This window comes from Macaca thibetana, chromosome X (genome assembly GCF_024542745.1).
Source record: "Macaca thibetana thibetana isolate TM-01 chromosome X, ASM2454274v1, whole genome shotgun sequence".
In the NCBI taxonomy this organism is placed as follows: Eukaryota; Metazoa; Chordata; class Mammalia; order Primates; family Cercopithecidae; genus Macaca; species Macaca thibetana.
In genome coordinates, this window is record NC_065598.1 from 103,927,377 (window position 1) to 103,947,542 (window position 20,166).

General features: G+C 41.1%; 1 protein-coding gene across 3 annotated transcripts in view; it reads right to left on the bottom strand.

Annotated features, from left to right (window-relative positions):
* The window catches only part of COL4A6 (collagen type IV alpha 6 chain), a 415,076-nt gene that overhangs the window by 132,380 nt on the left and 262,530 nt on the right, over positions 1-20,166 (bottom strand). For all 3 annotated transcript variants that reach the window (XM_050777161.1, XM_050777159.1, XM_050777162.1), the window contains exon 3: positions 16,801-16,881. Coding sequence is in view for 2 of the 3 variants with exons in the window: in XM_050777159.1 (XP_050633116.1) it covers positions 16,801-16,881 (81 nt within the window). In the remaining variant the exon portion in view is untranslated. The remainder of the gene's footprint in view (positions 1-16,800; positions 16,882-20,166) is intronic.

Sequence of the window (20,166 nt, forward strand, 5' to 3'; positions counted from 1 at the left end):
GGGACACCAAAACCATCAATTCCTTAAGGAACAAAGGAGAAAAGGGGAAGAAGTAGAAGAGAAAAACAGGAAGGTGACAATTGTTCCCATTGCTGTTCCTATGAATGAAAATGAAAATAGACCATGGCACAAATAAAGAACCATCAGGGAGGTAGAAAGAGATGCTTCGGTTCGGGATCAGAGGGATCTGTCTTTGACTCTCAATTCCACCACTTACGTGCTATGGGAGCTTGGCAAATCATTTAACCTCTGTAAATGTTGCCTCATCTGCAAAATGGGCTTTAAAATCAATATTTATTCCCCTGGGCTACTGTGAGAATTAAACGAGACAAGGTAATGAAATGTTCTGAAATTAGATAGTGGTGATGGTTGCAGAACCTTGTGAATATACTAAAAACCACTGGATTCTACACATTTAAGGGGTGAACTTTATGGTATGATATTTATATTTCATTTACAAATTAAATGAGACATATATAGCATATCTAGCACAATGCCTGACACAGAGTAAATACAGACAGCAACAACTATTACTATCTCATTATTATGTGTTATCCTTATCATTTTTACAATAATGATGATTAAAAAGATGACAATTGTTATCTTTAATAGACCTGAGAGCAATCTCTGTATCTTAGTAGGACAAATACACCTCCATGTGCACATTAGTCAAGAGGAGGAGATGATTGGGCAGTTTTGGTATACATTTAGATCACAGATGGGATTACTAGACAAGGAGCTCATTTGGCATCTACAGGAGGCTCAGGGGATGCTGGCAGCTGGGTCACCTTTCCAGAATGAATTGCAACTTCCCCCTTGGGCTCTATCAACACTTCTTTCAGGAGTTCTGGCTTTCTGTGGGCCCAGATGGATACTGAAGGATCTTTGACAAATAATAGTAGAACTGCCAAAGCCACCAATAGCCAAGTCAGTTGGAAAATCATGGTGGCCTTTATGTCACTTGCATATTTATTAAGCACCTACTGGAAGGCTTAAAAATAAGACTGTTGTTTAAAAAAGTGAAAAAATGCTGATTGGAAAATAAAGTTGTATCAACATAATTCCTTTTGAGGTTAATGGTTTGGGTTTTGTGGATCAAATATTTTTCTTTGGTTGCTTATGCAAACCAGACTAAAATTTTTCTCTGCACTTGGACAGGTCCTATCTGGCAATTTACAGATAGGCTGACCCATCTGCAAAGCAAGTTGGTTATTGCATATGGACGGTAATGCAAGTGAGTAGGTGTGTGGGTTTTGGATGGTCAGGGATTGGAAACATATGGGTTTTATTTAATAACATTTCCAAGTCAGGATCCAAATTATGGATGTTTTCTTGGTATGAGTGGTAAAGTGGAGAAGGGAGAGGCTAGCCACCATTTAATGCCACAGTTGGTGGTAGTTAATGGCTTGAATATTATATAAAAAACTAGACATTCTGTTTTTAATGGAAAAAAGAAATTTGGTCCAAAGATCCTATTTGGTTATTACCTCATTTTCACTGAAAATGCTGCCAAATTATGTTATCAGAACGATCAGCAACACCTAATGGATGCTTTGAGTGTTCAAAAGTTTTCTAATAGATTTGGGTTGTGTGCTTTTTCTAATGGCTATCTCTAAGGGACCATATTCTCGGGGTAATATAAATGCCAGTTGCAAATTTGTAAAGATGGTGGTAGGAGCAGGTAATTGTACAAAGTTACTCAAAGTTTCAAGGTGACTGAAAATTAAGTTAATCCAGTACTGTGAGAAAAGTGAATTTATGTTGTTCGCTCTGTCAAACCCAACAGATAAGCTCTGTTCATACTAATATTTGTTCATAGGCCCATTTCTCCTCCATACCTGGGCAAGGAGGTATTGGGATGATTAATGGGTGAGAATTGCTACTCCTTCCCTTTTGTGGTCCTATAATTTCTGAATCAGAGAGTGAAAATGGGTAGGGTATGACCTCCTTCTGCATGCCTGTTCCTCTAGCCACCCACCCCCAGCCCCAGTAAAACTCTTTATAACATATTTCTCCTCTCACACCCTCATCAGTTAATCCTGCCCACTGGAAACCGTTTTCTGGATATTGGCTATATACTGTTCTATTGAATAAAGCTCTATACAAAGGAGAACCAAGACAAAGTACCATTAATCTGATTTTCAAGGGGCTCATAGTCAGTAGGGAAGAATAATAGTAACAGCCATAACATCAGTGCTAAGGGTCGTAGTGATGGTGGTGATGACTATTGAGTGATTAATGTGTGCTAAGCACTTTAAACAATTATCTCTTTTACTCTTCATAGTAAATATTATTTGTTTATTCATTCATTCAACAAAACAAATCAGACCAAGCCCTCTCTCTTAGAACAAAGGAAATGTGAAGCTTTGTCCTCCAAGGTAGGAAAATAATCAAAGAAATGGTATCCTGAAAGTCAAGCAAAGGAAGTTTTTCAAAAAAGAGAGAGTGAAAAGGCATTTTAAATGCTGATGGTAGGTCAAGTAAGATGAGGACTGAGAGATTACTATTGTAATTAACAATGTGTTTGTCACTTGTGACCTTTATAAGAAAGGAGTGGTAGCAACGAAAGCCTGATTAGAATGGGTTCAAGAGAGAATTGGGAAAGTGGAGATTTTGAGTATAAACAAGTATTTCAAGAAATTATGCTATAAGGGGAACAGGGAAATAGGATGGTAACTATAGGAGATGGTGGAGTTAAGGGAGGGCTTGATAATACTAAAATCTAATAATTAATGGAGTGCTTACTTTGTGCCAGGCACTATGTTAATTGCTTTATAGGTATTAGCCTATTTAATTATCATAACAACCCTGAAAGATAGGTAGTATTATTCCCAAGTCACAGATAAATAAATTGAAGTTCAGAAAATAGCTGAGCCATTCACTTAACGCAGAGTTTCTTAACCTTGGCACTATTGACACGTTGGGTTGGATAATTCTATGTTGTGAGGGGCTGTCCTGTGCATCATAGGATGTTTAGTAGCACCCCTGTCCTCTACTCACTAGATGCCAGTATCACCCCACCAGTTGTGGCAACCAAAAATGTTCCCAGACGTAGCCAAATGTTCCCTGGGGGGCAATATGGTTGAGAACCAATGGGTAAATGTGGATCATTTACACATCTAGTAAATGATAGAACCAGGGCTTCAAAGATTAGTCTATCTGACTCCAAAATCCATGCTCTCAACCACTGCCCTTACTTGTACTCCCCAAATGGCAAATTTCTCTATCCTGTTCTGGGTCCCTGTGGGCCCCTGGGAAGTGGGAAGAAAATCTAGTCTCTAGAGCGAGGGGCAACTTAGACTCAAAGATGTTTTTGTTTGCACTGCAATTAGTGTTCCTGCTCACAAGTTCCCTGGCTCAGGCTTGCATGTAGTCCCTCGCCTCTGCTTCTCTCCCCTCCCCTCCCCTCTCCTCCTCTTCTCTCTTCTCCTTTCTATCCCATCTCGTCCCCACACCTCTTTTTCTCTCTCTCACGTGTGCACACACACACACGCACACCCCTTGCCTTCATAACCGAGGAAAGACTTTAAAAACACTCTTCAGAGCTTAAGTCTCTTTTTTTTTTTTTTTTTTTTTTGAGACGGAGTCTCGCTCTGTCGCCCAGGCTGGAGTGCAGTGGCCGGATCTCAGCTCACTGCAAGCTCCGCCTCCCAGGTTTACGCCATTCTCCTGCCTCAGCCTCCCAAGTAGCTGGGACTACAGGCGCCCACCACCTCGCCTGGCTAGTTTTTTTTTTTTTTTTTTTTTTTTTAGTAGAGACGGGGTTTCACCGTGTTAGCCAGGATGGTCTCGATCTCATGACCTCGTGATCCACCCGTCTCAGCCTCCCAAAGTGCTGGGATTACAGGCTTGAGCCACCGCGCCCGGCCAAGTCTCTTCTTTACTGTGGGCCTCAGTTTCCCCATATGTAAGATGAAAGGGTCAGACTAGATGATCGCCCTTCTGGCTCTGCCATCTGTTCTGTGAGTCTAGTGCTCTCCCTTTTTTCATGGGGCAAATATTTTTGTTGGGGGGATGAGGCGGGTGTTTGGAACAAGGGACATTTGAGGCCTTCCAGTGTGGAAGCTGGTGCAAAGCTCCCAGGCTGCTTTTGTCTTTGTGCCGTGTTTGCTTCTTCAGAACTGCCTTCTCCCGTCGCTCAGGGCCGAGGGCCGCTCTGGCTCTGGCCGTGGTCTGGCGTGGTGGGGCGGCGGGTCAGACAGGGCAGTGTCCAGGGCTACCCTGGCAGCCTGGGCTGGCAGGGGGAATTTCTGTCGCTTCTGCTCCGTTTCCCTCCTGGCCTCCGGGCCCTCTCCCTGGGCGGCCTCTCCACTGACCCTGGGAGGTCACCTCCCAGCCACGGGTGGGTGGTGGCGCTGTAGGGATGGCTGTGTGTGGGAACGGGCGCTGTTCTCGGGGCTCCCCGAGGAGCGAGGATCTCTGGGGGATGATGTGAAGAGCCCGGGTGATCCCAGGGCGGGCTCAGGTTCCCCTCAGGAATCTGGGAAACTCTCAAGGAGGCCCTGTGGGGGCTAGTCAAACTCTCTGGGGTCTGGGGGCGTTGGGTCATTGGGCTGTAAATGCAGGGAGGGGCAGGGGTACTTGCCACATTGCAGGCTGTGGTCCCTCCAAGGGACCTTGGAGGACTTCAAGTCTCCTTGCTCCTTTTATGAAGGAGGGGGAAGAGGGAGAGTCGGGCTTCTATTTTGCTCTCAGAGCTCTGGCTCAGTTTGGACTTGATTTAAAAAGTAAAATTCAGAGAGAAGTTTTAATTTCTTACTCTGGTACCAATCACTGGAGCCATGGGACCCCAGTTCTGATAATGGATCACATCAGATCACTAAACTGTCTGTCACATGCCTCCAAAAGCAACCCATGTTAGGCATCTTGGGACTCTGTGTCCTCCTGCTGCTGAGCCTCTTCTTATGTTTCTTATCTGTGTCTTTGTGGTACCTTTGTGGTTCCTTCGAGGGTCAATATTAGTATCTATGTGGATATGCAGGTTTAAGCCCATTTCTGAATTCACAGAATGTCTGAATGGGTTTTAAGGACAGCAAATGTTGCTGTATATATGTGTGGCTTTTCCCTATGTGTATTTTCGGTTAATAATTCTTCAACTGAATTTCAAAGGCCATGTTTAACCCCTGGCTTCCTTTCCTCCCTGAGCTTTGTGAAGTTTAAGGCTCTGTTCCTAAAGCAAAGGGGCCCTGTCTGGGGAGCCTGTTTAGACCTGTCTCTTCCTTTTGTTTGCTTTCTTTTTGTCTCTCTCTGGGGAAACCTGGCTCCTGAACCCTGGTTACCCCTTATTCCGCTCTGGGCCCCACAGCATGTTCCTCCACAGCTCCCTCCCTTGTTCATAGTTGTATTGGCATTCCCCCAACAACTTGTGAAGGGGGTAGCAACCACTGACTCGTGTCAGCTCTGAGAGAGAACCCAACTGAAGTAATGGAATGCAAAGTCACTACAATTACTTGAACTAGCAAAGACATGTACAAGGACAGAGACCACAGTTTCTTTGATAACCAAACATATACATTAATTTCCCTTGGGGCCAAAGAAATGAGCATTTTTTCTTTCGGTCTTCAAAAATTAAAAAGTAAAACTGAGCTTATAAGGCTGAGGATAAAAGGTGTAAATGCTGTCATAGCAAAGCCTAGGGCTTAGCTAAGTCTACAGTAGGAGCCTGCCATGGTCGCAGTCAGTAATTCAGGATAAGGGCACAATTCTAAGGTACTCTGCAGACTTTTCTGCCGACCAAGCTTTAAAATCTGTTTTATATGAAACAATGACTTCCTTCTTTCATGATTCCCCAAACCCTGCCTTATACTTATAACCACCAAAATAAAATTTGTCAAGTAGGAAACAGATGCTCTTTCAGGACCCTTTGAGTTGGTCTTTGTCCCTGGGCATCATAGTAATTACAGGAGCTTTTAACATCCCACAGAGAAAAGCATCTAACAGTCCTACCTCTGGAATCAAGACAGGATCATCTCAGTGATGCCAATTCCACTTGATTTTATGATGAATTCTCCTTAAGTGGAATCAGTAGGGACTAACCAATGGAGACACTGGTTTCCAAAGAGTTAGAGAAATGTGAGGGAAAGGAGCTAGAACTATTTTCCAGCTAATTTTTTAAAAATTAAAATGTCATACATTCATTTAAAGTGAAGACTAGGTCACATCATCAAATCACTAGTTTGGGTGACTCTCTCTCTCTCTCTCTCTCTGTGTGTGTGTGTGTGTGTGTGTGTGTGTGTGTGTATGTGTATTCAGGAATAGAGAAAACCACTGAAAGAAAGCATCTAAGCAGCAGAAAAAACAAAATTTCCATTCTGTTGTGCTAGGGGATCTTGGACATGCCACTTAACATCTAAAAATAGGGAGCTTAGTGTCCGCCTATCATGTCTCTTACTCTTATTCCAATCCACCCTGGATAACCCTCACCAAATTAATATTCCTAAAGAATAATTTTTATCATAATATCTTTAAAAAGAGATTGCTGAATTACTCCAGACCATACCAATCTATCCATTTGAGGTTTAGTGATCTACCATTCAGACTTTTAATCAGATGCAGTGATGGGTAGTCAAACATTGGCGTGTGTGTGTGTGTGTGTGTGTGTGTAGCCTCCCTAAGTAGAAGTCTGGTACTTATGAAATGTTTGCATTCCCCACAGTGCCTGCACCAATATTTAGCCCCCAGAGTACTTTCTTAAATGTTTTTCTAGGGGGCTTGAACCTCACACAACACAATGAGATAAAAGAAAATACAGAACATAGTCTAGGACTTCCACCTCTAAAAGTAAAGATGGTCATTAAATAATTGGCTATGTGCCTCATTTGTTAAAATAAAAGCTCTTTTGAAAAGATGACAGTGAAGCAAATTTCTGCAAAGCAATGCACATTTTCCCATCAACTTCTACTATAGCTTAGAGAGATGCTGTGCAATTAATTTTCTTAAACATTCTTGGAAGACTTCCATTAATGCGAGTCTTCTCAAAGTAGACACCAAATTACTTCCCTGACATATACTTGGTAATTTCATCTCCACACGTTTTTAACTCCATTGCAGTGAACTTTCATACAGTCAGTGGCCTACATAAAGGGACAGACCCACATTAGAGCTGTGAAAACTGACATGACTCCTCACAAAACTTGTAAGCACGTATGAAAAACAGGCTTTCCTTAATCTTGGAATTCATTTCTTAAAGCTTTAAAAGAGAAGGATGTTAGAAAAACATTTTAAAACCCAGACAGGGATATAAATGGATGCTATATATGCAGTCAGGAATTACTACTCACTAGGGTAGAGGAGGAAGGGCAATTGATTTGTTGATATCTGGTCGATGTCTTCCTAGCAGATTTTCTCCACTCCAAGTATTCCTCCAATCACAACAATCTGACTGCAATGAGTAATACAGGGAGCTTAGCTGATTATGGCCACAAAGGTTTCAGAGGCCATTTGACATGGTGGAAAGAACACTATGCAGGGGAATGGAACACTTGATTTAAATCTCAGTTATGTCACTTACAAGAGATCTTGGGACAGTCTCTTAACCTCTCTGAAACTTTCTTCCAAGCTCCATAATTAAAGTGAGGGAAAGAGCATTCTTAGGCATGCCAGGAAGCCTTTTGTGACCTACGATGTACCTCTTGAGGGCCGGATCCAACCCTCCAGGCTTGCAATTTTATTATATAATAAGTTCCTTTGGTGTTTCACTTCTCCCAGTTCCTGAGATCCCCATTGCTTTATTCTATGTGACGTTGTCAAGGTGAAGCTCTAAAGTTGGTTGCATGACTATGCTATAAGAAAAGAGCAAGAGACTTTGTGACAGTTATTTTTCTCTTATCCAGAGTTCTTTTGCCTCTGTCTGTGGGCTCCCATCTATTTTAAGTATGGTTTAGGCCAGTGGTCTCCAAATCCTCTTGACTGCACACCCTTTTTCAATTAGAAAAGCTTTGAGCATGCTTCCTCAATACATGTATATTTATACATTATTAATAATTATATAAATCATACACATGTCCTACTCTCTCCCCTATATATTAATGATGATATATATAAAATGAAACACACAATAAATAAAAAGTGTAAAAGGATGAGACAAAGATGAAATAAACAGCATGTTAAATGTCTTGTTAATTGTGATGGCTTTATTATATTATTAGCTAATACCTCAAGGCACAATATGTACTTAGGGCAAGATCTTTCATCACTGAGAATTGATACAAGTCCATATCTCATACAGTGTTCTTCATTATTCTTGCAATGTTTTTGCTGACTTCTTGTCAGGTATAATTAGATTTTCATGGTTTTTACCTCATAATGAGGCTGATAAAAAACTCATTCTAGGAGTAGAAATGTGAGCCCTACCATTTTCATGTGCTTACATTACTAGTATTGTCTCCAACACATGGTCTATTTGCAGGAATCTTCTTAAGCTGCTTGTCCATTTTGTGAAGGTTAAATGTAGTTAAATATAATCCATAAATCTACTTAACTAGGTCCAAGGAAACATCAATATCTCTGGTATACATTCAGGAAAAAAAGTAAGGGCCCCAAGGACACGCCTCCATCTTGTGGAGCCCCCACTCTTCCCTCAGGATACCTTACAGAGCATGCACAACAGGAAAGCCAAGGAAAGCCGACCCACCTGATGAGGATGTCAGTGAAAATACATATATTACATATAATAGTAATACTAATAGTCTAATACATAGCATTTAGTGACCCACACAAACATAAATTATTTAATCCTAAATCTTAATTTCTTTCTAGCATCTCATATTAAATGTAAATAGAAATTTTCATATTTTCTTCTATACCCAACAGATTGACCTGCATGCCCTCCCCCCTCCACCCCCCCAATTTGCAGACCACTTATTCAGGTTCTGAGATTAAGAATCTTTGGATAAGTGGGATGCCTCTATAAATTACATTGCAGCAACTCCTCCCTGCTATCATAGCAGTTAGTGAACCACATAGCTTTAAACACTTTACATAAATTATTTAATCCTAAATCTTAATTTCTTTCTAGTGTCTCTCAAATCAAATGTAAGTAGAAATTTTCATATTTTCTTCTATATCCAACAGATTGACCGGCATACCCTCCCCCCCACCCCCCCACCCCCAATTTGCAGACCACTTATTCAGGCTCTGAGATTAAGAATCTTTGGATAAGTGGGATGCCTCTATACAGTATATTGCAGCAACTCCTCCCTGTTATCCTGCCGCTGCAGTTTTCATGTGTGCTGATAAATGACAAAAAATAGAAACTGAAGTCAAAGATAAGTGACATAGGAAGCAATCCCAGGCAACTGAAGATGGAGGGGAGAAACTAGGTGAGGAGGAGGCCATGGTGTAGAAAACGGGAATAAGGGATGGAAAGCTAGAAATGGAGCAAGAGGGAAGGAAGTCTTGAGGGAGAAAAGACTAGGGAGGAAAGGAAGAACAAGAAGAAAAAAGGGGCACACATCTGGCAACTGAAGGAGAGAGTAGACTAGGAGGAGATAATATGTCGCTTGTTGACCTGCAAGATGCTCACGTATGTCTTAATATCTGATGTCTCTGTCATATGACTTAGCAGGGCCAGCAAAAGGAAAACTGAGTGATCCCCCCAAATTTGTGATTTGTGTACACAGATATGCAGAGTGAGCATGCCTCTTCTTATCAGAGAGGCACATGAGATTTATTCAAGCAATGCAAGGACAGGGCAATGCTTCATTTAAAGAGCGAGTTTCTAAAGCTAGAACAGTAAGCAGAATGACTCCTAGGCAAGGCAGGGAATATTTTGTTGGGTTTTGGTGAAGAGAAATTCCTGTGACTCTTCAAATCACACCATCCAGATGACCAAGGAAGGGGAGTCCTGCACATTCCTGCAGAAGCACAATTTCAGCTGTCAGGAGTGTCTAGAAGCAGCAACAGTAAAGAAGCCACAGCAAATGAGTTATATCTGAGGCAGCTGCCAAGACACCATTCAGAAGATAGGACATTGTCAAAAATCACCTTCCATATCTCACTTCAATACTAGAAAGCACGATAATGCACTCTAGGGGCAAGGAACCATCAGGGTACAGCAATGTAGTGTCTGACTTAGATTGTCAGAGCTTGCAGGTCCTTTGAGATCACACATCCCAAATCTCTCATCCTACCTATGGGAAAACTGAGACCTTGAGAGGGGAAAGCACCAAACCAAAGTCATCCAGCTGGCAACGCTCACACATGACACTTAGGTCTCTGGATAGTTAAAGCAGTGTTTCTTGTCTCCACAGCTGTGTATTTATCTATCTCCTCCTCCAGCTCCTTGGCTCTTCTCTAGCAGAAGCCTCCCTCACTAGTACATATAATATATTCCATAAATCCTATAATGTCACAATACAATCAAATAAATGATTAAGATAACCACGAACATCTGCAGGGCTATGATTGCATCTTGATTCAGTGCAGAGACACACGTTTTAACTATCATTAATTATCCTGAACCTAAAGAACCATATTTAAATATACAAAGACCCCCGATTTTCTACACCCCCGTTACTGCCACCTAGTGGCTACTTCTCTGCTCAGACATTACTTCCCCCCTCCCACAAGGAAGAGGAACAAGACCATCAACTTTGCACAAGGTTAACAGGCTTTTAATAAAAGGTTTGGTGGAGAGGAGGGTGGAAACAATGTCACAAAGAAAGTTAGGGATTACCTTTGACTCACAATTATTCATTAATGTTCTCATCTTGGAGAAAGAATTAATTGCTGGAAGTAAAAGATAAGCATTTTGCCAAGTCCCTTGCATTGTTAGGTATAGAGTAAGAAGCAATCAAGTCAAAGAAGAGGCCAGAGTCAAAAACTCAGAGGAGTTAAGGAAAGCAGAATCCCAGAGCAAACTATCGAAATCAGATGTGTGGTCCTTGCAGCTAACAGGAGCTAAAGAAGATGTGAAAATGACTGCCCTGGCTCTTTGCCTTCTTTCAGCAGCAGGGATTACTCCCTCAACAGGAGACTTCTCATCAACTTCACAGCATCCTAACAGCTAATCCTGGATGTGGAGAGCAGGGCTAGAACCACACCTATGCAAAATTGCTTGGTCAGTTGGTCAGTCTTTCATGAGACAGTGTGTAGTGCCTACGGACTCTGCAGAGTCTGAGAACACTCAGTCTCTCTGCTTTAGTTATTCTTAAGACAGTGGAGAGCTGACAAGTGAAGAGAAATGATGATAAGAGTAGATAACACCAGCCTGGCAGATCATGGAAAGCTTCCCAAAGAGATGAAATCTGTGCTCAGTTTTAAAGGGTGGATAAATAGAAGCAAGTCAACAGAGAAAGGATAGAGCTAGTGGAAGACTAGTACACGTAGAAGGGGTGGCAAGTATAAAACCTGCAACACATTAAACAACACAGTAGCTCTGAGAACTATGAACAGTTCAGTGAACTCATATTGTTTTGAAAATATTTGTCTTGTTTTGTTTTCTGAAGTGAGGAGGGTTCCTAATGAGAGATAATATTGGAGAGGTAGTCCAGGGCCAGGTAATGAAGGACTTTATAGGTTTTCTAGAGATGGGATTTTATTGTGAAGTCCATGGGGGAGCCATTGAAGGACTTTAAGCAAGAGTTTCATGATACATATCTGTGTTTTGGAAAGATTATGGCAGGACAGTGGCAAATTGAGAGAGAGTGAGATTAGAGGCTGAGAGATCAGTCTTGAGGTTACTGAGGTAATTCTGGCAAAAAAATGACATGAGCCTGGATTGGAGAAATGGGTATGGAGACAAGTGGATGTATTCAAGCTCAATTTCAGAAGACAAATGGACAGGACTTAATGATGGATTGGAGGTAGTAGGGAAAGGAAAGAGAAGACAAGAATGACTCCCAGTTTTCTGGCTTGAGCAGCTCAGTGCTTGTTGATGCCATTTGTTGTGATGGGGAAGACAAGGATAGAATTTAGGAAGGAGTACATCTGGTGGGGGTTGGTAATGGAGTTCTGTATAGACATGTTTATGGTGTCAGTGAAATCCAAGCAGAGATAACCAGCAAGAAATTGACAATGCCTATCTGAATCTAGGAGAAAGATCTGAACTAGAGCTAGAGATTTAATATTTATCATTGTATGGATGGTGGCTGAAATCCCTGGAGTATATAAAACCACCCTGGGAGAGGCCTACACTGAGAAGAAAAGTGGGATGAGGACAGAATGCTGGGAGATCCCAATCAAAGTAGGAAAAGAACTAGGAAAGGATAGCATAACATTCAAGGGAACAGAAAGTTTCAGGAGAGAAGGTGTCTTATATAGCAGGGCCATCATGGAAGATAAAGAATGAAAAATATTCATTGGATTTGGCAACAAGTAACTTAGTAGTGATTAGTGTCAGCAATAGGGCCAGCCCACAGATGTCTGAGGAGTGAGAGGGGCAAATATTTGTCATGAAATAAGGCACAAAACTTAAGTGCAGGCAGTTGGAGCAAGGCCTAGCCACCCAAGGAGGTGATAAATAATATGAGCTTTCATGTTGGAGAAGTAGAGCAAAGACATTGGTGTGTGTTGTAGTGGCTAGTCAGGAGAGGGACATGAGGGGAACACAAGGAGGAGGAAAGATGTACATTGCAATTTCCTAATTCAGGAGAAAATGGAAAGGTTTCTTGGTAGCCATGGCACCAGTCAGCTGACACAGGCAGGGAATGCCAGATGTTTGCAGGAGAATAAATCGAAGGACTAGTTGTTAATGCATCTGGGTTCTGGAATTCATGGGAAACACATTTTGTGGCAGTGGAACAGCAGGATGCAGGCAGGAGATTAAGAAACCTGGGCTCAGTTTCACATGAAACTCAGGCTAGCTTCATAAACTCTCAAGCTAGGCATAAAATGGGGGACAAACAGCCTTTCCCTAGAGGGCAATCCAAACATTCCCCATGGTTTTGGATTATCCGTGATAATGCTTCTTTAGATGGCATGGATAATTAGGAGGTCACCATGTTTTAGATAAACACCAGAACAATGTTCAAACAGGGAAAACTCTAAAAGAGTATTGAGGAATACTAGGCTCAGAAGAAAACAAACTGCCCCCTCCTCCCACCCCCAACTCCAGACAAACACACACTGATGGAGTATAATGCAGAGATAGCTTTCATAGCTAGTAGGGCAAAAAAAGAAGTGTTGGAAATGTCAACCTAAAATGTTTTGTTTAATCAAGTGGCAGGGGAAAAAATACCAGGGAAGAGAACAACCCGAAAGAATAGTTCTTCCAGATAATAACACCTACTCCTAAGAAAGAAAAGTGAAAGTCATATGTTAAGTTCAAATCTGAACATCTGGGTGAAAACGTCTTTATTTAACACTATGAGGCAGTTCATTTTTAAAGATTGCCATTCTCTTAAAGTTGGCTAAATAAGGTTTAGCCACTAGCAGGCTGGTGACCTTGGGCAAGTCACTTACCAGTTTCTTTATTTGTTGCATACATACAGGATTACAGCCCCTGAAAGATGTTTTGGAAACTGCAAAGCAGTGCACCAACATTAGGTAGGGACTTTTACCAGGCAGGGCATACCTTTGAGAAATCGGTTTGAGATAGCTTCAGCCAAAAACGGCTAGATTGCAGTTTTGCAGGAGTGCTAGGTGTTGTGTAAAGGTCCTAGTCTGTTCAAGAGGACTTTGGCAAAGAAAAAGTACACACTGCCCAGCAAGCTGTGCGCTTGATGTTTCCCCAAGGCAGGGGACAGGCCTGCCAAGGGCTGCAGCATATCTCAGGGGTGACCCAATGTTCCGTTCCGCTCCCAGCTCAAGAGAAACAGCTTGAAATATAAATGGGGCCCTCTGCTCAGCTAAGGAAAACAGTCCCAAATCTTTCTGAAATCTGCACACAAGGGGTACTGAGGGGCTGTCCTGCAGGGTCAATAGTGCTGGGGCCAGTTTAAACAATTCTGCTTGGCCCTGGGAACATCGGAGGAAAGGGAGGATGACTAAGCAGGACCTGGTTGTGCTTCAAGCATCCACGTTCATGGTTTTCTGCATGAGCATAGGTCTTATCTATTTGGGAAATAGGACATTCCTGCTCTCGACTCATGAAATATGGCTTGGTCTGGTTCAGTAACTTCGACAAGCATTCTTCGAAACTTTAGACTTTGCAAATACATTTTTAGGAACATATTTGACAGTGTGGAGTCTGTGTCTTTTAAATATTGAGGGAAAAATCTGTGCAGTGATATTCTAATTTCCTCCATCCCCCACCCCCTCAGCCACTCAGATGTTTTCAAAAGAGAAGCCAGACTAAGGTTCCAGATGTTTGAAACCTAAATGAGGGCTCCTCATGAAATAAATCTACTGCCCTCCATTTCCAGAGATCAAAATCTTAGCCAGGGGTTTAACAATGAGGTCACTGTAGGCATGTTTGCCTGGTGTAGGACTGACGTCCGATCAGATATTTAAGATTTTATACTTTTAAAGGCTCCCCAACCCAACAAACAGCCCAGAGCTTCTCAGTTTCCTGGTTGTTGTGTCTAACTGCTTTTCATCCTGCCACAATCCATCGGGAAATGTCCCTTTGTGTCAAACTTTAAATCTCACTTGCACCGATTTGGGTCATTTTTATTTGCTGCATCTTTGCAGAGGTAAAGTAAGTCAATAAGAATCATCAGTGAGGAAAGTGGCTAGAGAATATGTCCAGGAAATTCACAGAAGAAATATAAATTTCCCGGTAATATGTGAAAAGACACTTAAACTCAGGGAATTAGAATGATTTTCACTCATCATATTAGCAAAAATATCAAGTGTTGGCAAGGGTGTAGAAACATGGGCATTTTTGTACAATGCTGATGGGAATATAAATTGCAGAATACTTTGTAGCTTAATTTGGCAGTGGCTTTGAAGGTTAAAAATGTCTATTACCCTTCTACCAGGTAATTATGATCCTTAGTGTCTATGCTAGAGATGTATCTATGCTTGAGCTAGTATCTATGCTTGAACACAAGGAGGCCTGCTCAAAGATTTTCACTGTAGCTCTGCCATTTTACAAATAGCAAAAATTTAGAAACAACCTAAGTAGCTGTCAAAAGGGGAATGGCTGAATTAAACTATGGGGTAGAGAAAAATATCTTAAGGACACGTTAAGTTTACAAAAAGGGCCCAGAATAAATACTTAGAATTCTATTTTGGACAAGAAAATCAGATAATGAGACTATTTTTAGACATATGTGTACATATCTCTCTGATTATATATGGAAAAAGATAAGAATGACAGTAGTGGCACTGAGAGAGCATCAAGGGAGATTTTTGCTTTGTCTATACTGCTTGCATGTTGTTCAAGAATGCATTCATATATTTATTGTGAATTTTTTTTTCTAGAATGTCTCAGAGGTAAGGGTATGGATCTTGGTGGCTACAGTGAGAGGCAGCAGTAGGTAAGTTGGTGACGTAAATAGATGAGAAATCAAAGGACCCAGATAAAGGCCTGGAATCTGTCATCACTTTGCTATGTGATCCCAGGAAGTAATTTTCCTTCTGAGTCTGTTTCCTCTGTACAATCAACGAATAATATGTGAAGCTTACTAAGAGACCTTCCCTTTCTCATATTTTACGATTCTCTAAGTCCATGTCTTTAATCTAGAATAGGTCTGGTCCCCTTTGATGAGAAGATGGATTTTTATTCTCTTCCTTCAAATTCTGGCATAGTTTAACATTTCACTTTACCCCAAATGTGAGATAATGAAAGAGAAGGTGGAACAGTCATTGTGTTCCCTGTTTGGCTATGGATTTGAAAGTTTGGTTGACCTATTTATACTACTACCTTCTTTTGACAGTATAAGCCCTTAGGCTTGTTTGAGTGTGATGAGAGTGCATTCACAATGCTAGAAATGGGAAGTTATGAACTCTGTAGGATGGCCATTAATCCTGGAAACACACCCACACACACACACACACACAGACACCCACACCCACACAGATGGAGCATCCCTAATCCAAAAATCCAAAATCCAAAACGCTCCAATGAGCATTTCCTCTGAGTGTCACATCAGTGCTCAGGAAATGGTGGATTTTGAAACATCTCAGATTTCAGATTTTTGAATTAGGGATGCTCAACTTGTGTATGTGTCTAATTTTTTTTTCAGATTGAACCCCTTTCAACACTTTTCCTGGGTTATACTAAAACTGCATTTTTTCAGTGAAAATCATAGATACAAATATCTAGGGGCTATGCATATTCAGGAACTGATAGAAGTGCTGTGTCAATGCACTGAGTTCATTGCAATTTGCACAACAATTTGAACTGTGCATTGCTAATGAGAGACAATACATGGACTATGTCACAACATTTTAAAACGTATCCTATGTTGTAATGTAATACCTATAAACCATTCTTTATGCATCGTCACCTATATTTCTGGACTTTATGGCTACCCTGTTCTCTTGAGTCTATCACTAACAAGCAGGGTGATTTTGGACAAGTCACATCCACAGTCTGTAGATAACAATTGGAACACCTGTTCCCCAGACTGGGAGGGAAGAATCAAGTGAGCTATGAAAATTTACACTTATCTACAAACATCGTCACAATCTGGCTCTCTACAACCTAATTGGCTTTTGGAAAAACTCCAGATGAAACTCTGAGGAAACCCTGGCATTAAGTGAATGAAGGAAACCTCTTCTTGGTACCTCAGAGACTTTGACCAATCTAACTCTGACTATCATCACTTAGCAAAGCTCCTTCCAGCTGGTCCTCATCACTTTGCTTGTTCCATGAGGTCATAAGAGTAAATTCTAAGCAGTTTATTTCTAAAGAAAACAGATAACGGCTCCCATGCAACTATTTGTCTTTCAACAATGAAATAAGCAACTTACTCTTGCTCCTTTCTCAGGAAAACACTGACAGCTCCCACTGCAGTCTTGGCCCCCACACGGCTTTCCATAAGACTTCTCTCCCTATTAAAAAAAGGAAAAAGTTAATAAACCATGTGAACCAAGAAGCAATGTTGTCCCAGCAAACCTAACTCTTCGCTTCTTTACCAAGTAAATCTTTCGCGGCTTAATGATCTTATCTGATGTTGTCAGTAATCAAATGAAATAAAAACTAATCTTAAGCTAGCATCCTTTCAGGTCAGGTCTATACCTCATCAAATAAATAGCTGGTTTTGGAACTTTACTTTAGACACCTGCTCACTGGTAGAAATTCCAGGCACAATATACAACAGAATTACTTGGGGGCTGGAAATAGACTCTAGACATATTCCTGTGAAAACAGGTGTCCAGTGACTTATGGATTTGCACTCATTGATAAAATGTAGCTTTAGCAGATAACTTGAATGGAATTCAAGTGCTAGATGTGTAGTGACATATGAAAATGGCTACCTTGTACTCTGCTCTCAGAATCGTTCTTTTCAAACTCCATTTCAGCACACCATTCAAACCTTACAGTGGCACTCCCATGCCCAGTTAGTCAGATCCAAATTCCTCAGTTGGTATTTTATAGTCCCCCGCAAGCTCTCTAACTTCACTTTTCCCTCTGCTCTGATTGATGGTGATGATTGCTAGCTGAATTTCTGCAAGGCCCGCACATGACCTGACATGTGCTGATCCTCACCAACCTCATCTCCTTTCTCTCTGGCTCACTCTGCTTCAGTCACACAGGAGGGCGTTCATTCTGTTCATTAAAAACATCACGCCTGTTCCTGCCTCAGGGCCTCTGCCCTCGCTGTTCCTTTTTTTTTGCAATGTTCTTCTCCGAGATTTTTTTTTTTTAAAAAAAATCCTGGCTTCTTTTCATCACTCAGGTCTCAGCTCAATTGTCCATTCTCAGAGAGGCCATTCCTGAGTCTCCAGTTACTTCCAATCATATAATTTCATTACCTTTTCATCATTAGACATTCTGTCTACTCCTACTAGAATGTAAGCTTCATGTAAGTAGGGACTTCATTGTCTTGTCCAACCCTGTATCTCCAATGTCTAAAACCATGGATGACACTCAAGGAATTTTTGGTGACCACATGAATGGAGTTAGGATTTGAACTCAGGTCTGACTAACTCCAAAGTCTTGACCTTAGCCCTTAAGCCTTAGTGTTTTCTAAGTCCTTTGTCTACCAGAACCTCAATACAAAGACTCAACAATAAGAAAAACTGCAATTCTGACCATATCCACCTTGGGAAAAAAGCAAAACATAAATTCTAACTATTGTCTGTAACAAGAACTTTATCTCTGGGATGCATGGATTTAGAACCATCCAACTTTTTAATGTTGGATGTTTTTTTCCAAAGAGAAAGGCATATTTATGAGCTGACCTCGCACTTAATCATTCTTGCCTCTGTGTACTGTGTGCCTTTTCCTAATTCCTAGAGAGCACTGTGAATTTCTCAGATGGTCTCTTATCTCTTTAGACATTCCCACAACACTTTATCAGCACAACACCTTGGTAATAAGGTAGTGATGGCAAAGCTATGACAAAATATTACTATTTTAGATTCCAAACACCTTCCTTATACGTTCTAGTTTCTCTCTCTTATAAGCCCTTGACATGGTAAGTGCTATTGCACACTTTCCAGTTTACCTTCCATTTTATGGAATATAGGACAGGCAAGTTTTCATAAGGGTGAGATCAAGAGGTACTCTGGCAGGAGGAAGCTAGGGGCTGGGAAACAAGAGAGAACTGAGAGAGCAGCATTGAATTTTATCTTCACCTATGCTGACACCCTTGTCTAATGTTGACTACTATATTTCTTGGTATTAAGGATAATTTGTATTTCCCTCTCCATACATTCCTGTGTTTTCTAAGCAGTCTTCAACAAGCACATATAATTAATAAGAATACAAAATAATACATAATATTAAGTGATAAAAATCATCCCCTTCAAGGACGAGAACTTGACAGGTGTTGCCAAAGTTGAAATGGCATCTATTCGGAGCTATGGCTTACTTCCAAACAATGTCTGCTTGAGTGTTCCATAAAATTGGTCTATAGTAGATGAAAAGTTTCCAGACCCCTCAAACATGGAGCAAAGAGGCTGGAAGCAAGGGAACTGGAAAAGAGGGGGGCAAAAAAAACGATAGCAGAAGCTGAACAAACCCATAAGAATCAGAAGCTAAGGTTTCTTAGGAACTCGCCAGAACAAGGAGGCAAAGACACTCAGCTAACAGACAGGAAGTCATCACTGTCCTTTGTCACTGAGGAAAGTAACCAGAGAAGCCCTGTTGGCCACAAGGCAATTTCCTGTGATGCCAGCCCTGGCAGTTTCCCCAGGAGTCTTCAATTACAGTGAGGTGGGAAGAGTGAAGGCAGGCTTCCAGGGAACATGACCAGACTAGACCTGAGAAGCCTCTGCTTTATCCTGGCATGTCTGGGGACACTCCACCCTCTGCTTGACCAGGCCATGTGGCTGGTGTCATTTCCACCTTGGAATGATCTCCCTTTTCTCTCAAGATCAAACCCTTCTTATACCCAAGAAAATTAAAACTGGAAAGGCTTTGGGAGATCATCTAATACAGTGGTTCTTAACTCTATTCGAGCAGTACCTTATTATTTTTATTATAATTATTACTCTCCCTTGCCATCCTAAAAAGAAATTCATAGGAATAAGTTATAATAAAAATGGAAGGAAAAATTTTAAAAGCACATAGTATGCCCTAACTGTATTGCAAAGAAAAAAAAAAGAAGAAGAAAAGTCATTTGTAATAAAAAGATATGTATTTCAATATATAAAAGCTCATACATGGCTATATTAGTAGATGTCATGAAGTGGTAGTCAGAGGCCAACAGCTCTATAGAGAATTGTGATGAGTGTAACAACCTGCTGACACAGAATGACACTGGGATGCAGTATTGATGATTCAAGTATCATGAATGCAGTTGCTATTAGTAAGTGCAGTGATTCTCTCAAATGATAACTCATGGTGATGATCGTGGGTGGGGGGCGGGAAGTACAATCTTCCCTTGATTTACTGGGCAGTTTTATTTGAGAAAACCATGAAGAAATTCATTTCAATATATAAAATGTGTTTATGTTCTAGTCTTCAATAATTATAAACAGAGTTTTCATCTCCATGAATATCCAGAGGTCTTCTCTATCCTTCAGGATGCATAGTATTCAGAACACCTATCATTCCTGGCAGCCACCAAGTAAGTGTTCCCGACTCCCTGATCATTTCGACAATCACGAATGGCCTCACAAATTGCAAAATACCTCCTGGGTTGTACTTTTGTTAAGAAGTATTGGTCT